At 39.5% G+C, this 15,882-nt stretch overlaps 1 protein-coding gene across 4 annotated transcripts in view; it reads right to left on the bottom strand.

Moving 5' to 3' along the window:
• Positions 1-15,882, bottom strand: part of EXOC4 (exocyst complex component 4) — an 809,489-nt gene that overhangs the window by 688,446 nt on the left and 105,161 nt on the right. For all 4 annotated transcript variants that reach the window (XM_061165832.1, XM_061165834.1, XM_061165833.1 and 1 more), the window contains exon 7: positions 15,145-15,319. In XM_061165832.1, coding sequence (XP_061021815.1) covers positions 15,145-15,319 — 175 coding nt within the window. The remainder of the gene's footprint in view (positions 1-15,144; positions 15,320-15,882) is intronic.

Below are 15,882 nucleotides of genomic sequence, written 5' to 3'. Positions count from 1 at the left end.
TGAAATTTCTGAGTGCCTGCTATGAACCACTTTATAGGCAAAAAAACAAAGAAGTTGTCCTCGATGCCCATATGCTAATAATTCAGCTACAGAGATTGCAACGTTAGGTGATAGGCAGGGGGGTTTTAAAAAAAAAGAGAGAGAGGTAAGATGACCAGATCGACTCTTTTTGTGATAGATCCAGATGGGTTCAAAGGCTGTTACGAATTAAGGCTTGAGATGGATAGAACCGTGATTGTTGTAATAAACAACAAGTTGCAAGTTAAAGAAATATTTTAGGTTTGCCAAAGCAACTCCTAAATAAAATGTAGGTGAAAGTGAACTGCGGCATCTTGGTTAGCTTATACTTCTTTGCTCTTAGAAAAAGGATGGTGGCATTGCCGTCTCAACATCATCATGAATAGAAGCAAATTATTGCTCTTCCACTGAAAGGAGATGAAGACCTTGAAAAAGTCACTCCACTCTGCTAGTTTTTCCAGTTTAAAGTGGAAGCCTGGTTCTATGAAAGAGGTGACACTCTTCATAGGCAGTGATAACCATCTAAGGAATCAAGTAAATGAGTAAGATTAAATGACTGAGGAAGAATGAAGGAAGAGATGTGGCAAGAACTGAGTTTCAGGTTTATCTCCTGGTTCGCCCGTGGCACCCACCTTGCCACAGGAGCTCTTGGGTCCCTTCCTACTGATGATATACTGAGTTACTGAAAAGTCACAAAACAGCCACCTAAAATCACTCTGCTTTGAGTCTTCCTATTCAGTAGTAGTTAAGATGAATGTTGGAATCAGACCAGGATGCAAAGCTTCACTCTGTCACTTACCCGTGATCAGCTTAGGCACAGTGTCCTCATCCGAGCCTGGGAATAAGAACACCAAGCTCTCTGAAGGGTTGTGAGGGTTGAAGGAAATCATGTATTTAAGGCTTGGCTCAGGTCATATCACTAGTATATGTAGCGCTGAAACTTCCCAAAGTAACACTAGTATTTCCTTATGACAGTCTAGTGTCTAATTCCATGGTTCTCCTGCTCATCAGAATAACCAGGAGGGTTTGTTAAACACTGACTGCAGAGCCCCATCCCCCCAGAGTTTCTCAAGCAGTAAGGCTGGGGTAGAGTCCTAGAACTCACACTTCTAACTAGCTCCCACGTGATGCTCATGAGGCTGGTCTGGGGACCACACTTTGAACTATTTGTCTAAAGTCACTTCTGATGCTACTGTCTAAGAAATTTTCTTAAGACTCCAGGGGGAGTCAGAATTGACTTACATGAAAAACCATAATAGTTTGCAAGTACATATGCAATAAAGAAGGGGGGAGGGGGCGGAAACATCCACTGAGCTGGGACCTAAATAATCCCTAAAGAGAAAGTTTTGGTTCCCCCTGTCCCAACCAACAGCCTTTTTCATAAAATGTTAGCATAGTTTTATTCTGTACAAATCCCAAGTGATTCATGTCAGATTAACTCCCCACAGAAATGTAGGCAGAATGAACAGATGGCTTTTTCCTTTCTAAATACTGTGTGTATAACATATAATTTTTTTTTTTAACTTAAGCAGTAAAACTCACTGGCTCCAGAGTCATATAGGGTCTAAATAAAATAATCTAACTGCATTCACAACTACAATTCTGAGGTCCTATTCACTTGCTCCTTTAATGCTGTAAACTGCTCCTACCCTATCAGTTCTGAGTTGGCCATGGATGAAAGGAGTTGCAGTAGATATAAAGTCAAGAGCATAATAAATATAAAGATGAGGGTTTTCCCAAGCTCTTCTGCCTGCCTCCAGGTTTTTATTTTAAAGAAAAGAGCACAGCTCTTCTTGGCATACACTTTCTCATCTCTCTATTCCTCGGATTAATGATCCCAGAAGACAAACAACAGCTCTTCATATATACTGGAATGGTGTTTATATGTAGGTAGAAGAAAATTATAAGAGTATTTTTTTATTAAAAATGCAAACTTCCTTCCAAGTGAGCAATTTAAACATCCCTGTTTCATTTTAGGAATTTCACCTTTACCCTTCCCCAAGTAAATGGATTTTCATCATCTCCAATTGCTACCAGCTTAAAAAAAAACAGAAAGAAACAGGCAAAAGTACCACTCTTCAACCAGCAACAACATGTAAAGACTTGATGACCGTGGCAAAATTATACTAATTAGCATAAACTAGCTGGGCACCTCCAAATTGAGGCTCTCAGAAGTAATTTACTACCATAAACTGACTCAATTATGGCAATTTTAATTTCATATTCTTGTAGTTCCTTTTGACCATTTTTCCCCCTCTTGTAACTTTGCTGGTCTTTAAAAAGGGCACTGTCACCTTTGGTTGGATCTTTTTTAATGCTAGGTTTGTAACATTCTCTTGAAGCTTGAAATTAAAAATTTTTTTTGCCTACCAATTTAGTCCCTTCCCACTTGGCAAACATCTTTTGTGACTCTTGCATCTCTAATGGAGCTGAAAATTAAGATGACTTTTTTTGTTTAATTCTTTGGTATGCCAAAGAATCATCAATAATGTTAGCACGGCTTTTTTCTGTATAGTGGCCCAGGAGTTAAAATAAAAGCCTTACATTTCTACAGCACCTCACCCCCGGAGGACCACAGACCACTTCACAAACCGCACTCTGAGGACACACCTCCATGCCGCTCACTGGCAGCTGCCCCTCAGTAAAATGCATGCTCTTATTAACTAGCGTTTACTCAGAAGAATTCCATAATAGCAGCTCTAATGATTCTAAAGAAAGACTTAGCACTCAAAGAAGGCAATTACACACAAAACATATCCCTGAAAGAAGTGGATTCAGTTTACAGCAAGTGTGGTTCACTTACAGCAAGATATGAAAGAGAACTTTCTTAATGCGGATAAGACAATTGAAATGCAAAATCAACCCGTAAAATCTTTTTTTTCCCAAAGAACTTAGGGCAGTTTGGGGATCTTTTTGACTTAACCAACTAGCAAATTTGTCACCATATTCCAAAAGTATCATCAGTTCATGTGTCAGTCACTCAGTCGTGTCCGCCTCTTTTTGAGACCCCACGGACTGTATGTAGCCTGCCAGGCTCCTCTGTCTGTGGGATTCTCCAGGCAATACTGGAGTGGGTTGCCATTTCCTCCTCCAGGGGGTCTTCCTCACCCAGGAATCAAACCTGGGTCTCCTGCATTGCAGGCAGATTCTTTACCATCTAAGCCACCAGGGAAGCTCCTAAAAAGTATTGTCATAGTCATAGTAAAAATGATGCTGATAAGCAAAAACTGTTATCTATGGGGTTGGCCAAAAAGTTTATTTGGGTTTTTCCATAACATCCTACAGAAAAACGCTAATGATCTTTTTGGCCAACCCAATACTAACAAGCCGGTGATGGTCTCAATTATTAACAGTTTCTCTTGCTAACATTATTTCATGCTCCTTGTGTGGAACCTGGAGCTATTCTGCCTGGTCAAGAGAAACCCCAGGGATGACTTCACTGCCATCCAGTGAAGGAGAGGATGAACTGCTCTCCTGGGAATGCAGCACTCTTTCAAGTCTTCATCATCACAAAGCTTTATGAGTCCTCTGCTATTAATACATGACTTTTAAATCTACAAAGTTCATCACAATTACAAAGCATTTAAAATTCAATCCTAGGACTTCCTGGTGGTCCAGTGGTTGGGAATCTGCCTGCCAGTGCAGGGAGCACAGGTTTGATCCTTGGCCCAAGAAGATTCCACATGCCGCAGGGCAACTGAACCCACCACAACCACTGAGCCTGTGCTCCCCAACAAGAGAAGTCACTGCGGTGAGAAGTCCATGCACCGCAACTAGAGAGCAGTCTCCGCTTGCTGCAGCTAGAGAAAGTCCACATGCAGCCACGAAGACCCAGTGCAACCCAAATAAATACGTTAAAAAATGTAAATAAAATACAATCCTAAAATCAACCGACCAATTGATATGTATTGGGTATCTACTATTCATTCATTCAAGAAATGTTAATTAGGTGCATACTGAACATAGGAAGTGGTACCAAATTTGGGGGCAGGCGGGGAACTCACAGTTAATAAACAACAGTCCCACTCCTTCTCGCAAAAGGCTTAAAGACTAGTTGAAAAAGGAATTAAAAACTGAATGTGGGAAAGCACAGTGAGAAACTGAATGACGTATATGAAATGATCCTCCAGAGGACTTCTACCTGACTGAAAAGATGTAGATTCAGCAAAGAAAAAATACAGAACTACAAGACATGTTGAACAAGTAGTAATACAAGGGCAATGAGTTGCCCTTGAATTGAAAGGAAATGCTCAGTGAATGCTTCCAGATGAGATAAGACAGAGAAGACTGGAGTATAGTGGAAAAGGTATTCAGGCATGAGGGCAAAGACAGTGGGAAGGATGTACAGGATCAACAGTGTTGTTGTGAGAAGGGACAATGTCATATTTGGAGGACAGAGAGAGACTAATTTAACTAGAACACAGCATCTCTATAGGACTTCCCAAATGGCTCAGTGGTAAAGAATCCACCTGCCAGAGCAGGAATCTAAGAGACTTGGGTTCAATCCCTGGGTAGGGAAGATCCCCTGGAGAAGGAAATGGCAACCCACTCCAGTATTCTTGCCTGGAAAATTCCATGGACAGAGGAGCCTGGAGCGCTACAGTCCATAGCATCACAAAGGAGTCAGATATGACTGAGCACAGCATAGCACATAGAACAAGGGTAAACTAAAGAAGGAAAAATAGGCTTTGTCCAAATCGTGGGAGCACTTAAATGACTAAGAAAAAAAGAAAAAACCTTATGCACAACCTAATCAATACAAGGAGATGGATCATTTGTAATAAACCTAAATTTAATTTGCATTTCCAATTTGCTTCTTTTACTATACAATGATGCTGCTACAAAGACGGGCACATGCACCACACCATAAGGAGTCAAGCTTTTCTTTTGGAGCCCTTAATCATCGAAAATCTTGGAATTGTCACATTTTTACAGGATAGAGGAAGAGTCTATGATCACCTAACCTGAATATCCTTTTTCCTTAAATTAAAATCCCAGGAGGAGCAGGTGGGATGGGACTGGTATTCACTCCTGAAGCTCTTCTACTCCGCTGCACCCCAGGGAGGTCAGCTGGCAACCCTACTGGGTTATTACGTGTCTCTAAAGAAGATCCTGACCCCATACCCAGCACCCCTCTCGATCAAAAGTATCCACCTCCAGTGAGGGACCCTATTGACCTGCATCTCAAACAGAGGGGAGTAATTCTCTAAGATCAGGCGACTTTGTTGCTGGGTCAACCTCAGGGCAATGAATCTCCACTTTAGCTTATGTCAATCAGCAGAGGATCTAAAATGTGCCTGGGTGGAGGAAAACAAGAGGTGGTATTTCTTTCTGATCACAGCAGGTGAACAGATCATCAACCAGGACCCAGAATCAGAGAAGAAAGAAATAAAAGAGCTGCAGAGATATTCAGTCTATTTCCCAACTGATACACATTCAGTTCTGTCAGGATCAAACAGCCAATGAAATTCAACTCCACTTTCCTAGGGGACCATCCTATGTCCCACCAGTTCTCACTGTAGAAATAACCCGACATGTCAGCTGACATTGTGTGTGTCTTTCTGCTGTGCTCATCTATATTACTATGTTCATTTCACATTTGAATTTTTAAAAAATCACTGTAAAGGTCTCACCCCCATTGTTCCCAAGTTCAATAGCTGCATTCGAATTTCCAATCGAAAGCATCAGATATACATTATCCATCGTGATTTTGTATTCCTTTTCTTACTATAAGCATACACTTCCATCCTTGTTGATCCCTTGATTAAAAACATGGTTGACTATAAGCAAGTACTTAATTTTATTTGGGGGCCCTTTTTGATGATCTGCTCTCTGTGATAACACTTGAGCAACCTCTCAAAAGGGCTCTGTATCAAATCAGTGCCAACTATTGAAGAGTCAGGACTCCCTGAGTGACTAACTTCACAAATACGCTGGTTTCTTCAGTGTCATCCCATCTCCGAAAAGGTTAACCTCTGTTGGCTTCCGTGCTTGTTCCTAAACATGCCAGTTCTCCAAAAAGCACTGAAACTTGCCTCATCTCGAGTCCTTCATCACTACAGATGCTCGGCTTGGGACTCCCACCCATTTGTCTGTCATTCTGGTGCACACGCGCCTGACACTCAAGGCAGTAACCCAGATGCTACCTCCCCAGAACCGGGTAGATGGAGATGATCAGTCCCAGCTCCAGGAGGAGACGCTGTTCGTGCAGCACAGCCCAAAATAGCGCTGGCCTTTTTCATTGCCATATCACGCTGCTAACACATAACTAATGTGCTGTCATTTATCACCCCCATGAGACTGGCTATTCTGTGCTGAGGTTTCGTCATCTGCTGCAGTTCATTTTGGAGGCAGCCCTTGTTCTCCTTAGATGGAATCCTATCCCAAGTGGTGCATTTTCTGTCATTGTTCACTTTGTATTTTTTAAAACTCCTTCAGAACTTTTAGGGAGATCATCAAAAAAGATTCATGCCACTCACTACTGTGCCACTCCAACAACACCAACAAAGACTTCGGGAAGACCAAAAATACTTCAAAAAAAAAAAAAAATTGCACCTTTGAATGCTATACAATTGGCTATAATCTTAAGGATAAAATAACTTAAAATGATTCTAAAGACAATTCTTCTGTGAAGGGCTCAGGTTTTTTCAGCACCTGAATGGTATTATAGGTATAGATTTGGCAGCAAAACTGTATTCTGTCCACCCTTCTATAACTAAGCAAAACTGTACATGACACATAGGTGGTGAATGAGATGCTGTAAAGCAGTTGGAGAGATCTCTGAGTAACAGCTTCTTAAGTTCCTTTAAGTTAGGAAGGACTTTTAATGACTGTATTTACTTTTTGTGGCTTCCCATTAACCACATTTCCTGGAGTTCTGGTGGATCTGAGAGAAGAAACAGGGAACATATCAGGAAACACTTGGTGCCAGCTTCACATACCAGTTCTCAGTCATGATGTAGCCACGGTATAGCCTGGTCCAGGGATTATGAGGGAAATAAACCTCAAATCACCCCAACTCCAACTCCTAATGGCTGGCCCAATTGATTTTTTGTCCTGCTTGCTTTGTTTGTTCACTTCCTCTGGGGGTCACTTGCAGATCTGTTAAAACAGGCTTTTATTCCCTCTCCAAGGTGTCTGTCCATACCCCCTAAGGGATGGCCAGATTCTGAAAGCCACCATCTCTAACTGGAATAGCATTTGGGTCCTGCTCAAAAATTGCTACCGTGTCAACCACACATAATGGAAAAATGCAGATGCAAAGAAAGGCAAAAGGTGGCATCACTGTTAAGAAGTCTCAGTCTCTGGGAACTATAAAATATGCTCACTGGAGCAACACTGGAGAGCTGATTAAACTGATGGACTATCAAAGGAAAGTAGGGATTCCCAGGTGGCGCAGTGGTAAAGAATCTGCCCCCCAATGCAGGAGACACATGTTTCATCTCTGAGTCGGGAAGATGCCCTGGAGAAAGAATGGCAACCCACTCCAGTATTCTTGCCTAGAAAATTCCATCAACAGAGGAGTCTGACGGGCAATGGTCCATGGGGTCACAAGAGAGTCAGACATGACTGAGTACGCACACATGCACCAAAGGAAAACAGTCCTTGCTTCACTCATACTCATGAGCTTCTGAGCTGGTCCATTAGTAGAGATTCAGCTATTATCCACAGGCAGACAGATGGTCCCTAAATTTCTATCTCCCACCCTAAGCTCTCCCCTGGCCTCCAGTGTCCCATCTCTAGTTGCCTGAAACACAATTCTATGGGGATATTCTGTTAACACCTCACATTTAACAAGCACAAAGCACTATCTTCTTGATCCTAATCCCCAACCACACAGGCTAAAAACTTCACCCTGACTTGAGACTCTCCATTTCTTAGAGTCAATGTTAAAACACTCAGAAAATTCACTCTTTCAACATCTCTCTTATCTCTGTGTTCTTTCTCTTCACGGGCCCTGCCCTAGTCTAGCCCCTCCTTCCTGTATTGATTGAACTTGCCTTCTAATTGGTATCTCTCCATCCATTTCCTTCTCCAGTGGTTCACTGTGAACACTGCTGCCTAAAAAACTCATCCTAAAAATACAGAAATTCGCACAAAACTAAATCCTAAATCCACAGAAAACTCATCCTAAAAATACTACTTTCACCATTTCACTCTTCTATTGAAAAAGTATAACATTAACCATCATCTATGAAGTAATCATGCCCTCCTCAAAACAATTTAAATCTGATGAAGCCTCTTGACCTAAGTTAGGAACATCAATAAATAGCAAAAGACACCATGGGGAAGCAATCACTAAAAGCCAGAATGTAGGAAATTCTACAGTACAAATGATCTGGCTTTGTCAATAAATAAATTTCAAGAAATAAAAATGAGATGGACAGGAAATTACACATTAAAAGAGTTTTAAGAAACTTAATAAACACACTGTAGTGTTTAAACCTTATCTGAACCCTGATTCAGACAAACTGTAAAAAACATGCAATTAGGACATTTGAGAAATGGGAAATGTGAACACTGACTGGATATCTGATAGTATGAAAATTATGCCTTTAGGTATGATTATGGTTTTTAAAAGGAGACCTTATCTTTCTGAGATTCACACTGGACTACAGATAAAACAATATGCTTTCTAGGACTTTTTTAAAATAAGGGAAAGGGAAATGGGCAGGGGGTAGATATGAGACAACAGTACTATAAATCGGTTGCATCTCAAACTGTGAAAATGTGACAATGGTTGCATGGGGGTTCATTATATATTTCGTTGTATTTCTGAACATGTTTGATATTTTCCATAATAAAAACCAAAAAAAAAACTGTAATGGCAGCCTATGGACAAAAGAGGCAAGTCCAAATTGCCCAGTCTCTATTAATAATTTAAAGATCTCTATGGCAGTCAAAATTATTCAAACTTACTTTCGGTAATACTTTCCAAAACTGATCAAAAAAACCTCCACTCTCCCTAGCCCTCTATAATACTATTTGTATTACGTATTCAACCCTAACCATGTTTGGACGTTCCAAATCTCTCCTTGCCCACGAGCTCAAGTACTTTAACTCATTCTGACCTCTTCCTCTGTGATCTCTGAAATTTTTCCCTGGGACCATAAACAGTTCTGTATTGTTGTCAGTTATGTTTTCATCCCAACTCCCTGCAAGATTAAAAGGAATTTCATAAACTTCTTTTACATATACATCTTAAAAAAGAAATACCTTTCCGCTTAGTTAACAAAAACAAACTTCCATTAAATCTGAAAAACTCATACAAGTAATAAACAGGGGTGGGGAGAGAAGAAACAAAACATCTGTTTCTTACATTTGCTGTCTTTGGGCTGCTAACTAAGTAAAGTTGACCAAAATCTCTAAATGGAGATTAATTACAGCACTGTCATCTAGTTTTCCTTTCCTCTTGAAAGTGTGTAGATATTACAGCATTTTCCTGTCTTTATGGAGCTTCAACATCTATCATCATTTACTTCATAGAACACACACTCCCTCCTAAACATGCCACAGTGGCACATCTTTCCAAATAAAACTAAACTCACTTCTTATAAACTTCTCCCAGCTCTTAAGACTTGTCTCTTAACACTCTTGGTTTTAAGATGACCACACCTATAACTACTTGCTCGTCGTAGCTCTTAACCAGATTGTGCACTAGAATCAGTTGGAATTCTATTAAAAGAGGCTTTGTAGATGTAGGATCCACAGTTCATTCTGATTCTGAAGAAGTTTCAGTGACTACTAATAGCTGTGACTACTAAGATATTCAGAACATTCAGGTTATCTAAACTGAAGCCACTGGCAAAAAACATAAATGAGATCATTTTTTTGACCCTATAGAGTAAAGCAAGGGCTTAAATCAATTTTAGTGAACTTAAAAATATACCTGGCATTTTAGGATTGGAAAAGCCAAATCTCTATTCAGTGACTGATATCCACTGAATCTTGAAATCCTTAATTTTCACAATTTGAAAACATGTATACATACACAGGTATAAATAAAACTTCTGTACAGACACTTAGTAAAATTCCTAATAAGACTTATCTCAACGCAAAATTTTTAAAAATACAAGAACTAAAATCACTTCAACTAAATGAGTCAACTAAAAATATCATAGATTTTCCAGGAATGTCAACATGTCAAAGTCCAAGCCAAGGTAGGCATTTAAATCATTGACTGAAACATTTTAAAAGAAGGCCAGGGCAAGCAAAGTTCTACATATGACTCTTCGGTGCTGTAATGGAACCTTGAACGTGTGCAACTGCCATAAATGCACTGGGAACCAGAGGGATCTCCTTGGCTGCCCAGCAATCCCTGCTTTCAGTAATGAACATAAAACAACCTACGGAGAGTCCTAGGCTATGGAAACTGACTTAAATTTAGAGGAAGATTTCTACTTTAACCACATGTTAACTGCATGCACACTATCCATTGACAAGACAGAACAAACATCCTAGCACCTTTCTGAAGATTCAATGGCCTGGCTGACAGCATGTCTTTAATATGCCACTCAAAATAGAGGCTATCAAAGAGCTTTAAAGGCTGAGAAATGAAGAGAAATGATTTCTGCAAGAATAATCTCACAAGTTATCCGGCCTAAAATACTTGGGGGCAGGAGGGGAACTTAGTTTTCCTTTAAGGTGAATGGAATCCTCAGCAAACCAAAATATCAAATGAAATAAAAATCTAAGAATAACCTAGTTTCAGACGTGGATTCAAAATAGAAATTGCATTTGTCTCCTTGAAAAACCCTCCAGGTCACGGGTCAGTACCAATACGATTTGTGGATGTTCATACCTGATGGCAAACTTCAAGTTCTCTCTGCATGAGGGTAGTTTTATCACTATTTAAACATTTCAGTGGCAGTTAGCAAAAGTAAGATGATGTTCCATTCTGTCTCTGTTCATTTCCAGAAAAAGAGATCGGGGCACTGTAAAGTGAAGTGTTCTTGTGTATCACGGCCACTGGTTCGACAGTGTAATTACAACCCCCTGCCTCCATCTGTACAACCCTACCTAGTACATTCAGGGGTTGGTTACACACGTAAGCCAACAATGACAAAGCAAGCAGTTTTGTTTTGAAAAGAGATGTGGGAAAAAATTAGATTTTTTTTTTTTCCAGAATCAAAACACCTGAAAGATATGTTTGTTCAAAGTGATCCTCTTATTTCCTCTGGTAAATCCCAAAAGAAATGGAGTATTTTGTATTTCTAGGGTACCGCAGTCTTATACACTTGAAAATGTGCAGTCAACGGTATGACAGGCATGTCATCAAGCAGGTGACATTTTGGAAGGTGCTGCTGCTGCTCAGAGGGACAAAAGCATGTATTCCTATTATCACAGTTTCAAAAAGAGTGTAAAATTGAAAAGGAAGTTCAACGGTGTGTGGTCACAGAGCCGACACCAGGAGAAAACGCTGACACCCTGTTACTGTGATAGCTACAGCCTTGTCTCCACACACGGCTGTCTCCAGGCACAAACACGCGGAGACAAATGAGCCTTCCAACTACACGACACATTCTGCCTGCCAGGGACAGCCCAGGTTCCAGTGGAGAAAGGCTGCCAAAGTCTCTCCATGATCAAAAATTGTTTTCTTTTCCAAGATTTAATACGCAAAAGAGCATTTCAATTTTTCAGCAAGAAACACTTTCTGTTCAAAGAAACACTGAAATTCGAACTCTAAACACGTGAAACTCCATTTATATGATCCCATCACCGTCATTCATGCAGGTACATGCTTAACTGCAGGCATCTATGGTTCTCAACTTTGTCTGTTCTCCAGGAATGATCTTAACCTAAAGAGCATTCCACAACAAGTGTAAGAAAACTAAATTGGCCCTAAGCGCCAATACTTTGGCCACCTGATGAGAAGAGCCAACTCACTGGAAAAGACCCTGATGCTGGGAAAGATCGAGAGCAGGAGAAGGGGGCGACAGATGATAAGAGTACATAGTTGGCCCCAACAGCTTAAACACTAAAATGTCACTAAATATCTGTCATACGAAAAAGCAGCAAAACTCAACTAAATGATTTTAGAGTTTCCAAAAGACTCCTAAAGGCTTACAAATCTTTCTCTCTTCACTGTACTCTTCTAACATGTTCCATGAAAGCCTGTCGTTTACTCCACTATAAGACAACATCTCCAAATAATATAACCCACTGACTCTCTATTATCCTATAAAATACTAATAGTAGCCTTGCCTTAGTCTCCAGCCTCTACACCCAACCCTTTCAATGCTACCATATTAATCCAACTTCATCTCACTACACACCAGTCAAAATCCACAATGGGCCAGTATCACCTAAAACAAAGGTCCTCAAACTTGGACGTGCATATAGGTCACCTGAAAGGATTATTAAAATACAGAATGTATGGCCACACCCCTAGACTTTCTGATTCAGTAACTATGAAGTAGGAATAAAAATCTGCATTTTTAACATGCTCCCAGGTAACACAGATATTGCTGGTCCAAGAAACATACTTTGAGAACCACTGGTCCAAAGCAACAGTTCCCAATTATAGGATCTCAGACAAATTAATCACCTTAGGAGCTGAAACAACAACCCCACAAAATCCGGTGGTTGTCCACAGTGATTCTTATTCAGAAGGTCAAGGATAGGACTAGGTATCAAACTAGAGGTAAATTTTCCCGACCTTTCAAGATGATATACACCGATTTCTGGCTTGTACTATTTCTGATGAGAAGTTAGTGAAAAAAAATTTTTATCACTGGTTCCCTATAGGCAATGTGTCCTCTGGCTACCTTGAAGATTTTTTTCTTTGCTTTTCAGCTACCTGATGATCATATGTCTAGGCATGGTATTCTTTGTGTCAATCTTCCTTGTGATTTGTTGTGCTTCTTGTATCTGTGGGTTTATGTTTCTCAACAAATTTAGAAATTTTGGGTCACTGTTTCTTCCAATAACTAACTGCCCCAATCTCTCTCCCCGCTGTCTGGACTTGCAGCCTACACAGTCACACAAATGTTGGATTCCATGATATTATTCCATAGGACATTACGGCTTTGCTCATTTTTCTCTTCAGTCTATTTTCTCCCTGTACTTTAGTTTTGGTTGGTTTTGATAGATTTTTCTTTAAGTTTTCTGATTCTTTCTTCTACAGCATGCAATCTGTGGCTAAATACATCTGGTATATTTTTCATTTCAGATATTAATCTTTATTACATTTTTAAAATTCTGGTGACAAGTCATATTTTTCAGCTTTTTTGCAAGTATAATAATTGTATGCTGGAAAAGGTGGTGAATCATTATTGAGAATTCGGATTATGTTACTTTAGAGTCAGTTTTGTTCTGGCAGGCAGTTAATTCACGAGTGGACAGGCTAACACGGTAGAAACCTGGTTTGGAGCTTTATTATGTGAAAGTATAGTATCCCTTACTATACGGCTAGAACAGCCCAAGTCCTAAAACAGCCTTTCTGGGCACATCTGAAAGCACAGGACGTTCACCAAGTTCTCCACACTGGCTGGTCTCAGCTCCAATGCTGGCCGGTATTTGGCAACTTGTGCAATTTCCATTCAGCTCACAGTCCCATGATAGCTATTTGCCACACCTTGGAGTGTGTGAAACTTCATCTCTGACCAAAGGCTCAACAGCACTCTTTTCAGATTTCTGGGGCTCCTTCACTCTGCAGTTCCCTCTCCTTTGGTATCCTAATCCACAGACTGCAGCTGCCACCACATCGCTGAAACCTGACCTCTGCTTCACCTGCTTAGAGTCTGCTGATGTCTGTTCCCTTTCCTACGTCACACTTGGGAAAGCATCCCCAGAGAAGAAGCTGGGATGAACGTGAAACTGACCTCATGTATTCTCTTCTCTCAACTAACCATGCTGATTACCTGAGTTCATCCAGTTTTCAAGTCATTTTGGGTAGGAGGTAACCTCATCATGGACAGAACTAGATGAATTTAATTCTAACTATGTTTGAAACAGCTTTAAAAATCTATTATCTTAGCAACTATACCTCAATAAAAATTAATTTTAAAAAATCTACTGTCTTATCCTTAAAATAAGCATGTAATCTGAAAAACTTATATCTTCATGACAGATGAACAAACCAAGACATAAAATATTAAATAACCAGTGTCTGAGAAATAAAGATGTTTTATTCAATACACAAATATTCAACAAGCACCTACTATGGTTGCATGGTAATCAACAGAGCAGCAAAACAAACTCAAGGAATATAGTTGCAATCTATATTCTTTCTTCTGAACCATCAATAAAGCACAAAGTACATCCAAAAAACTGTCTAATGAATGAATAACCAGGAATCGATCAATCCACCAAGAGCATGCCTACACTCTCAAAAACGACTACAATTTACATTCATGATTTATTTTTTCCTGCAAAGACTCCTATTTGCCATGCAAATAATTTCATTTCTACAGTTACATTTTTCAATTCCCTGTATATACTTATTATTTTTCCTATTAGTAGATGCTGTCTAACCAAGTCACTTCTATTGAGCTATGTCAAATTTCTTTCAGCTAACTTTTAATTGTATTTCTCATTTTCATCTGGCCAAATCAAATACATTTTCCTGGCACATGGAGAGAAAATATAATAAAATTTCTAAATACCACCTCTGCAGCATCACACCTAACACTAATATCATTGCTCCAATCATCAACAAATCAAAGTGATACATTTATACTTTACAGGTTTATCTTCATCTCTTAATATAAGCTCTTGACCTGTCTTTTACCCCAACATATTCAAGAGCTGACTTTACGAAAAATGGTCATAAAATTAAGCTACATGTATGTTTATAAAACAGTGTTTTAAGAATATTTTCACACTGATTACATAAACATATGACTAGTTCCAGTGAAGTAATGTACAACAGGAAGTCAAATACTATAGATACCTGATTGCTACATGTTAAGAATGTCCCAACTTTAAAGTCCAGCCAAAAAAACTTTGTTTTAAAGGTATTTTGAAGATGACAGAACTCCATAACATCAGCAACCATCACCTTTAAATAGAAACACTACATTCTCACTCTGCTTATGAGTAAGGAAATATTTTAGGTGGCTGGTTTTTTTATGTTCCTACTTGTTATTCTGAATCAAGATGGCACCCTTTGTCAAAGGGCCTTACCTGCAGCACATCTTGGATCTTCACCCACACATCTGCCATGTCATACAACTTGACATCTTCCTGCTGACTCAGTGGAGCCACCACAGAGTCTTGCAGGTATCCCAGGACCACAGAGTGTGCAGCGGCTACAGCGTTAAACTTGTCAAACAGCAGCTCCAGCAGTTCTAGAAGTAACCTAGTGAAAAAAAAAACAAACATTTACACAGACACACACACACAACTGATTGACACCGGGCTGCAAGAAAAACATCAAACTGAAGTAGCACACGGCCATGCGAAACAGCACATTGCATTTCAACAGGCTGCACTTCAAACAGTTGTCTAAGTAACCTCTGAAATTTTATCTAGGCCCCAGTTTCCTCTGTTATAAAATGGACATGGTGAAATCTGACAGAGAAATACAAGTATTGTACAATATCAGTTAACACAAGATCTAAAAAATAACACAAATGAATCTATACACAAAACAGAAAAAGAATCACAGATAGAGAAGACAAGCTTATAGTTACCAAATGGGAAAGGGAGTGGGGAGGGATAAATTAGTAGTATGGGATCAAGAGATACAAACTACTATAAATAAAATGGATATTAAGAATTTACTATATAGTGCAGGGAACTATATTTAATATCTTATGATAAAACTATAGTGGAAAATATAGAAAGAATAATATATATAAATATATAGAGAATCTCTACATAAATATATAGAGAATTGAATCACTGCTGTACATCTGCAAC

Source organism: Dama dama, chromosome 18 (assembly GCF_033118175.1).
Source record: "Dama dama isolate Ldn47 chromosome 18, ASM3311817v1, whole genome shotgun sequence".
NCBI classification, from domain to species: Eukaryota; Metazoa; Chordata; class Mammalia; order Artiodactyla; family Cervidae; genus Dama; species Dama dama.
This window is presented reverse-complemented; position numbering and strand designations above follow the sequence as displayed.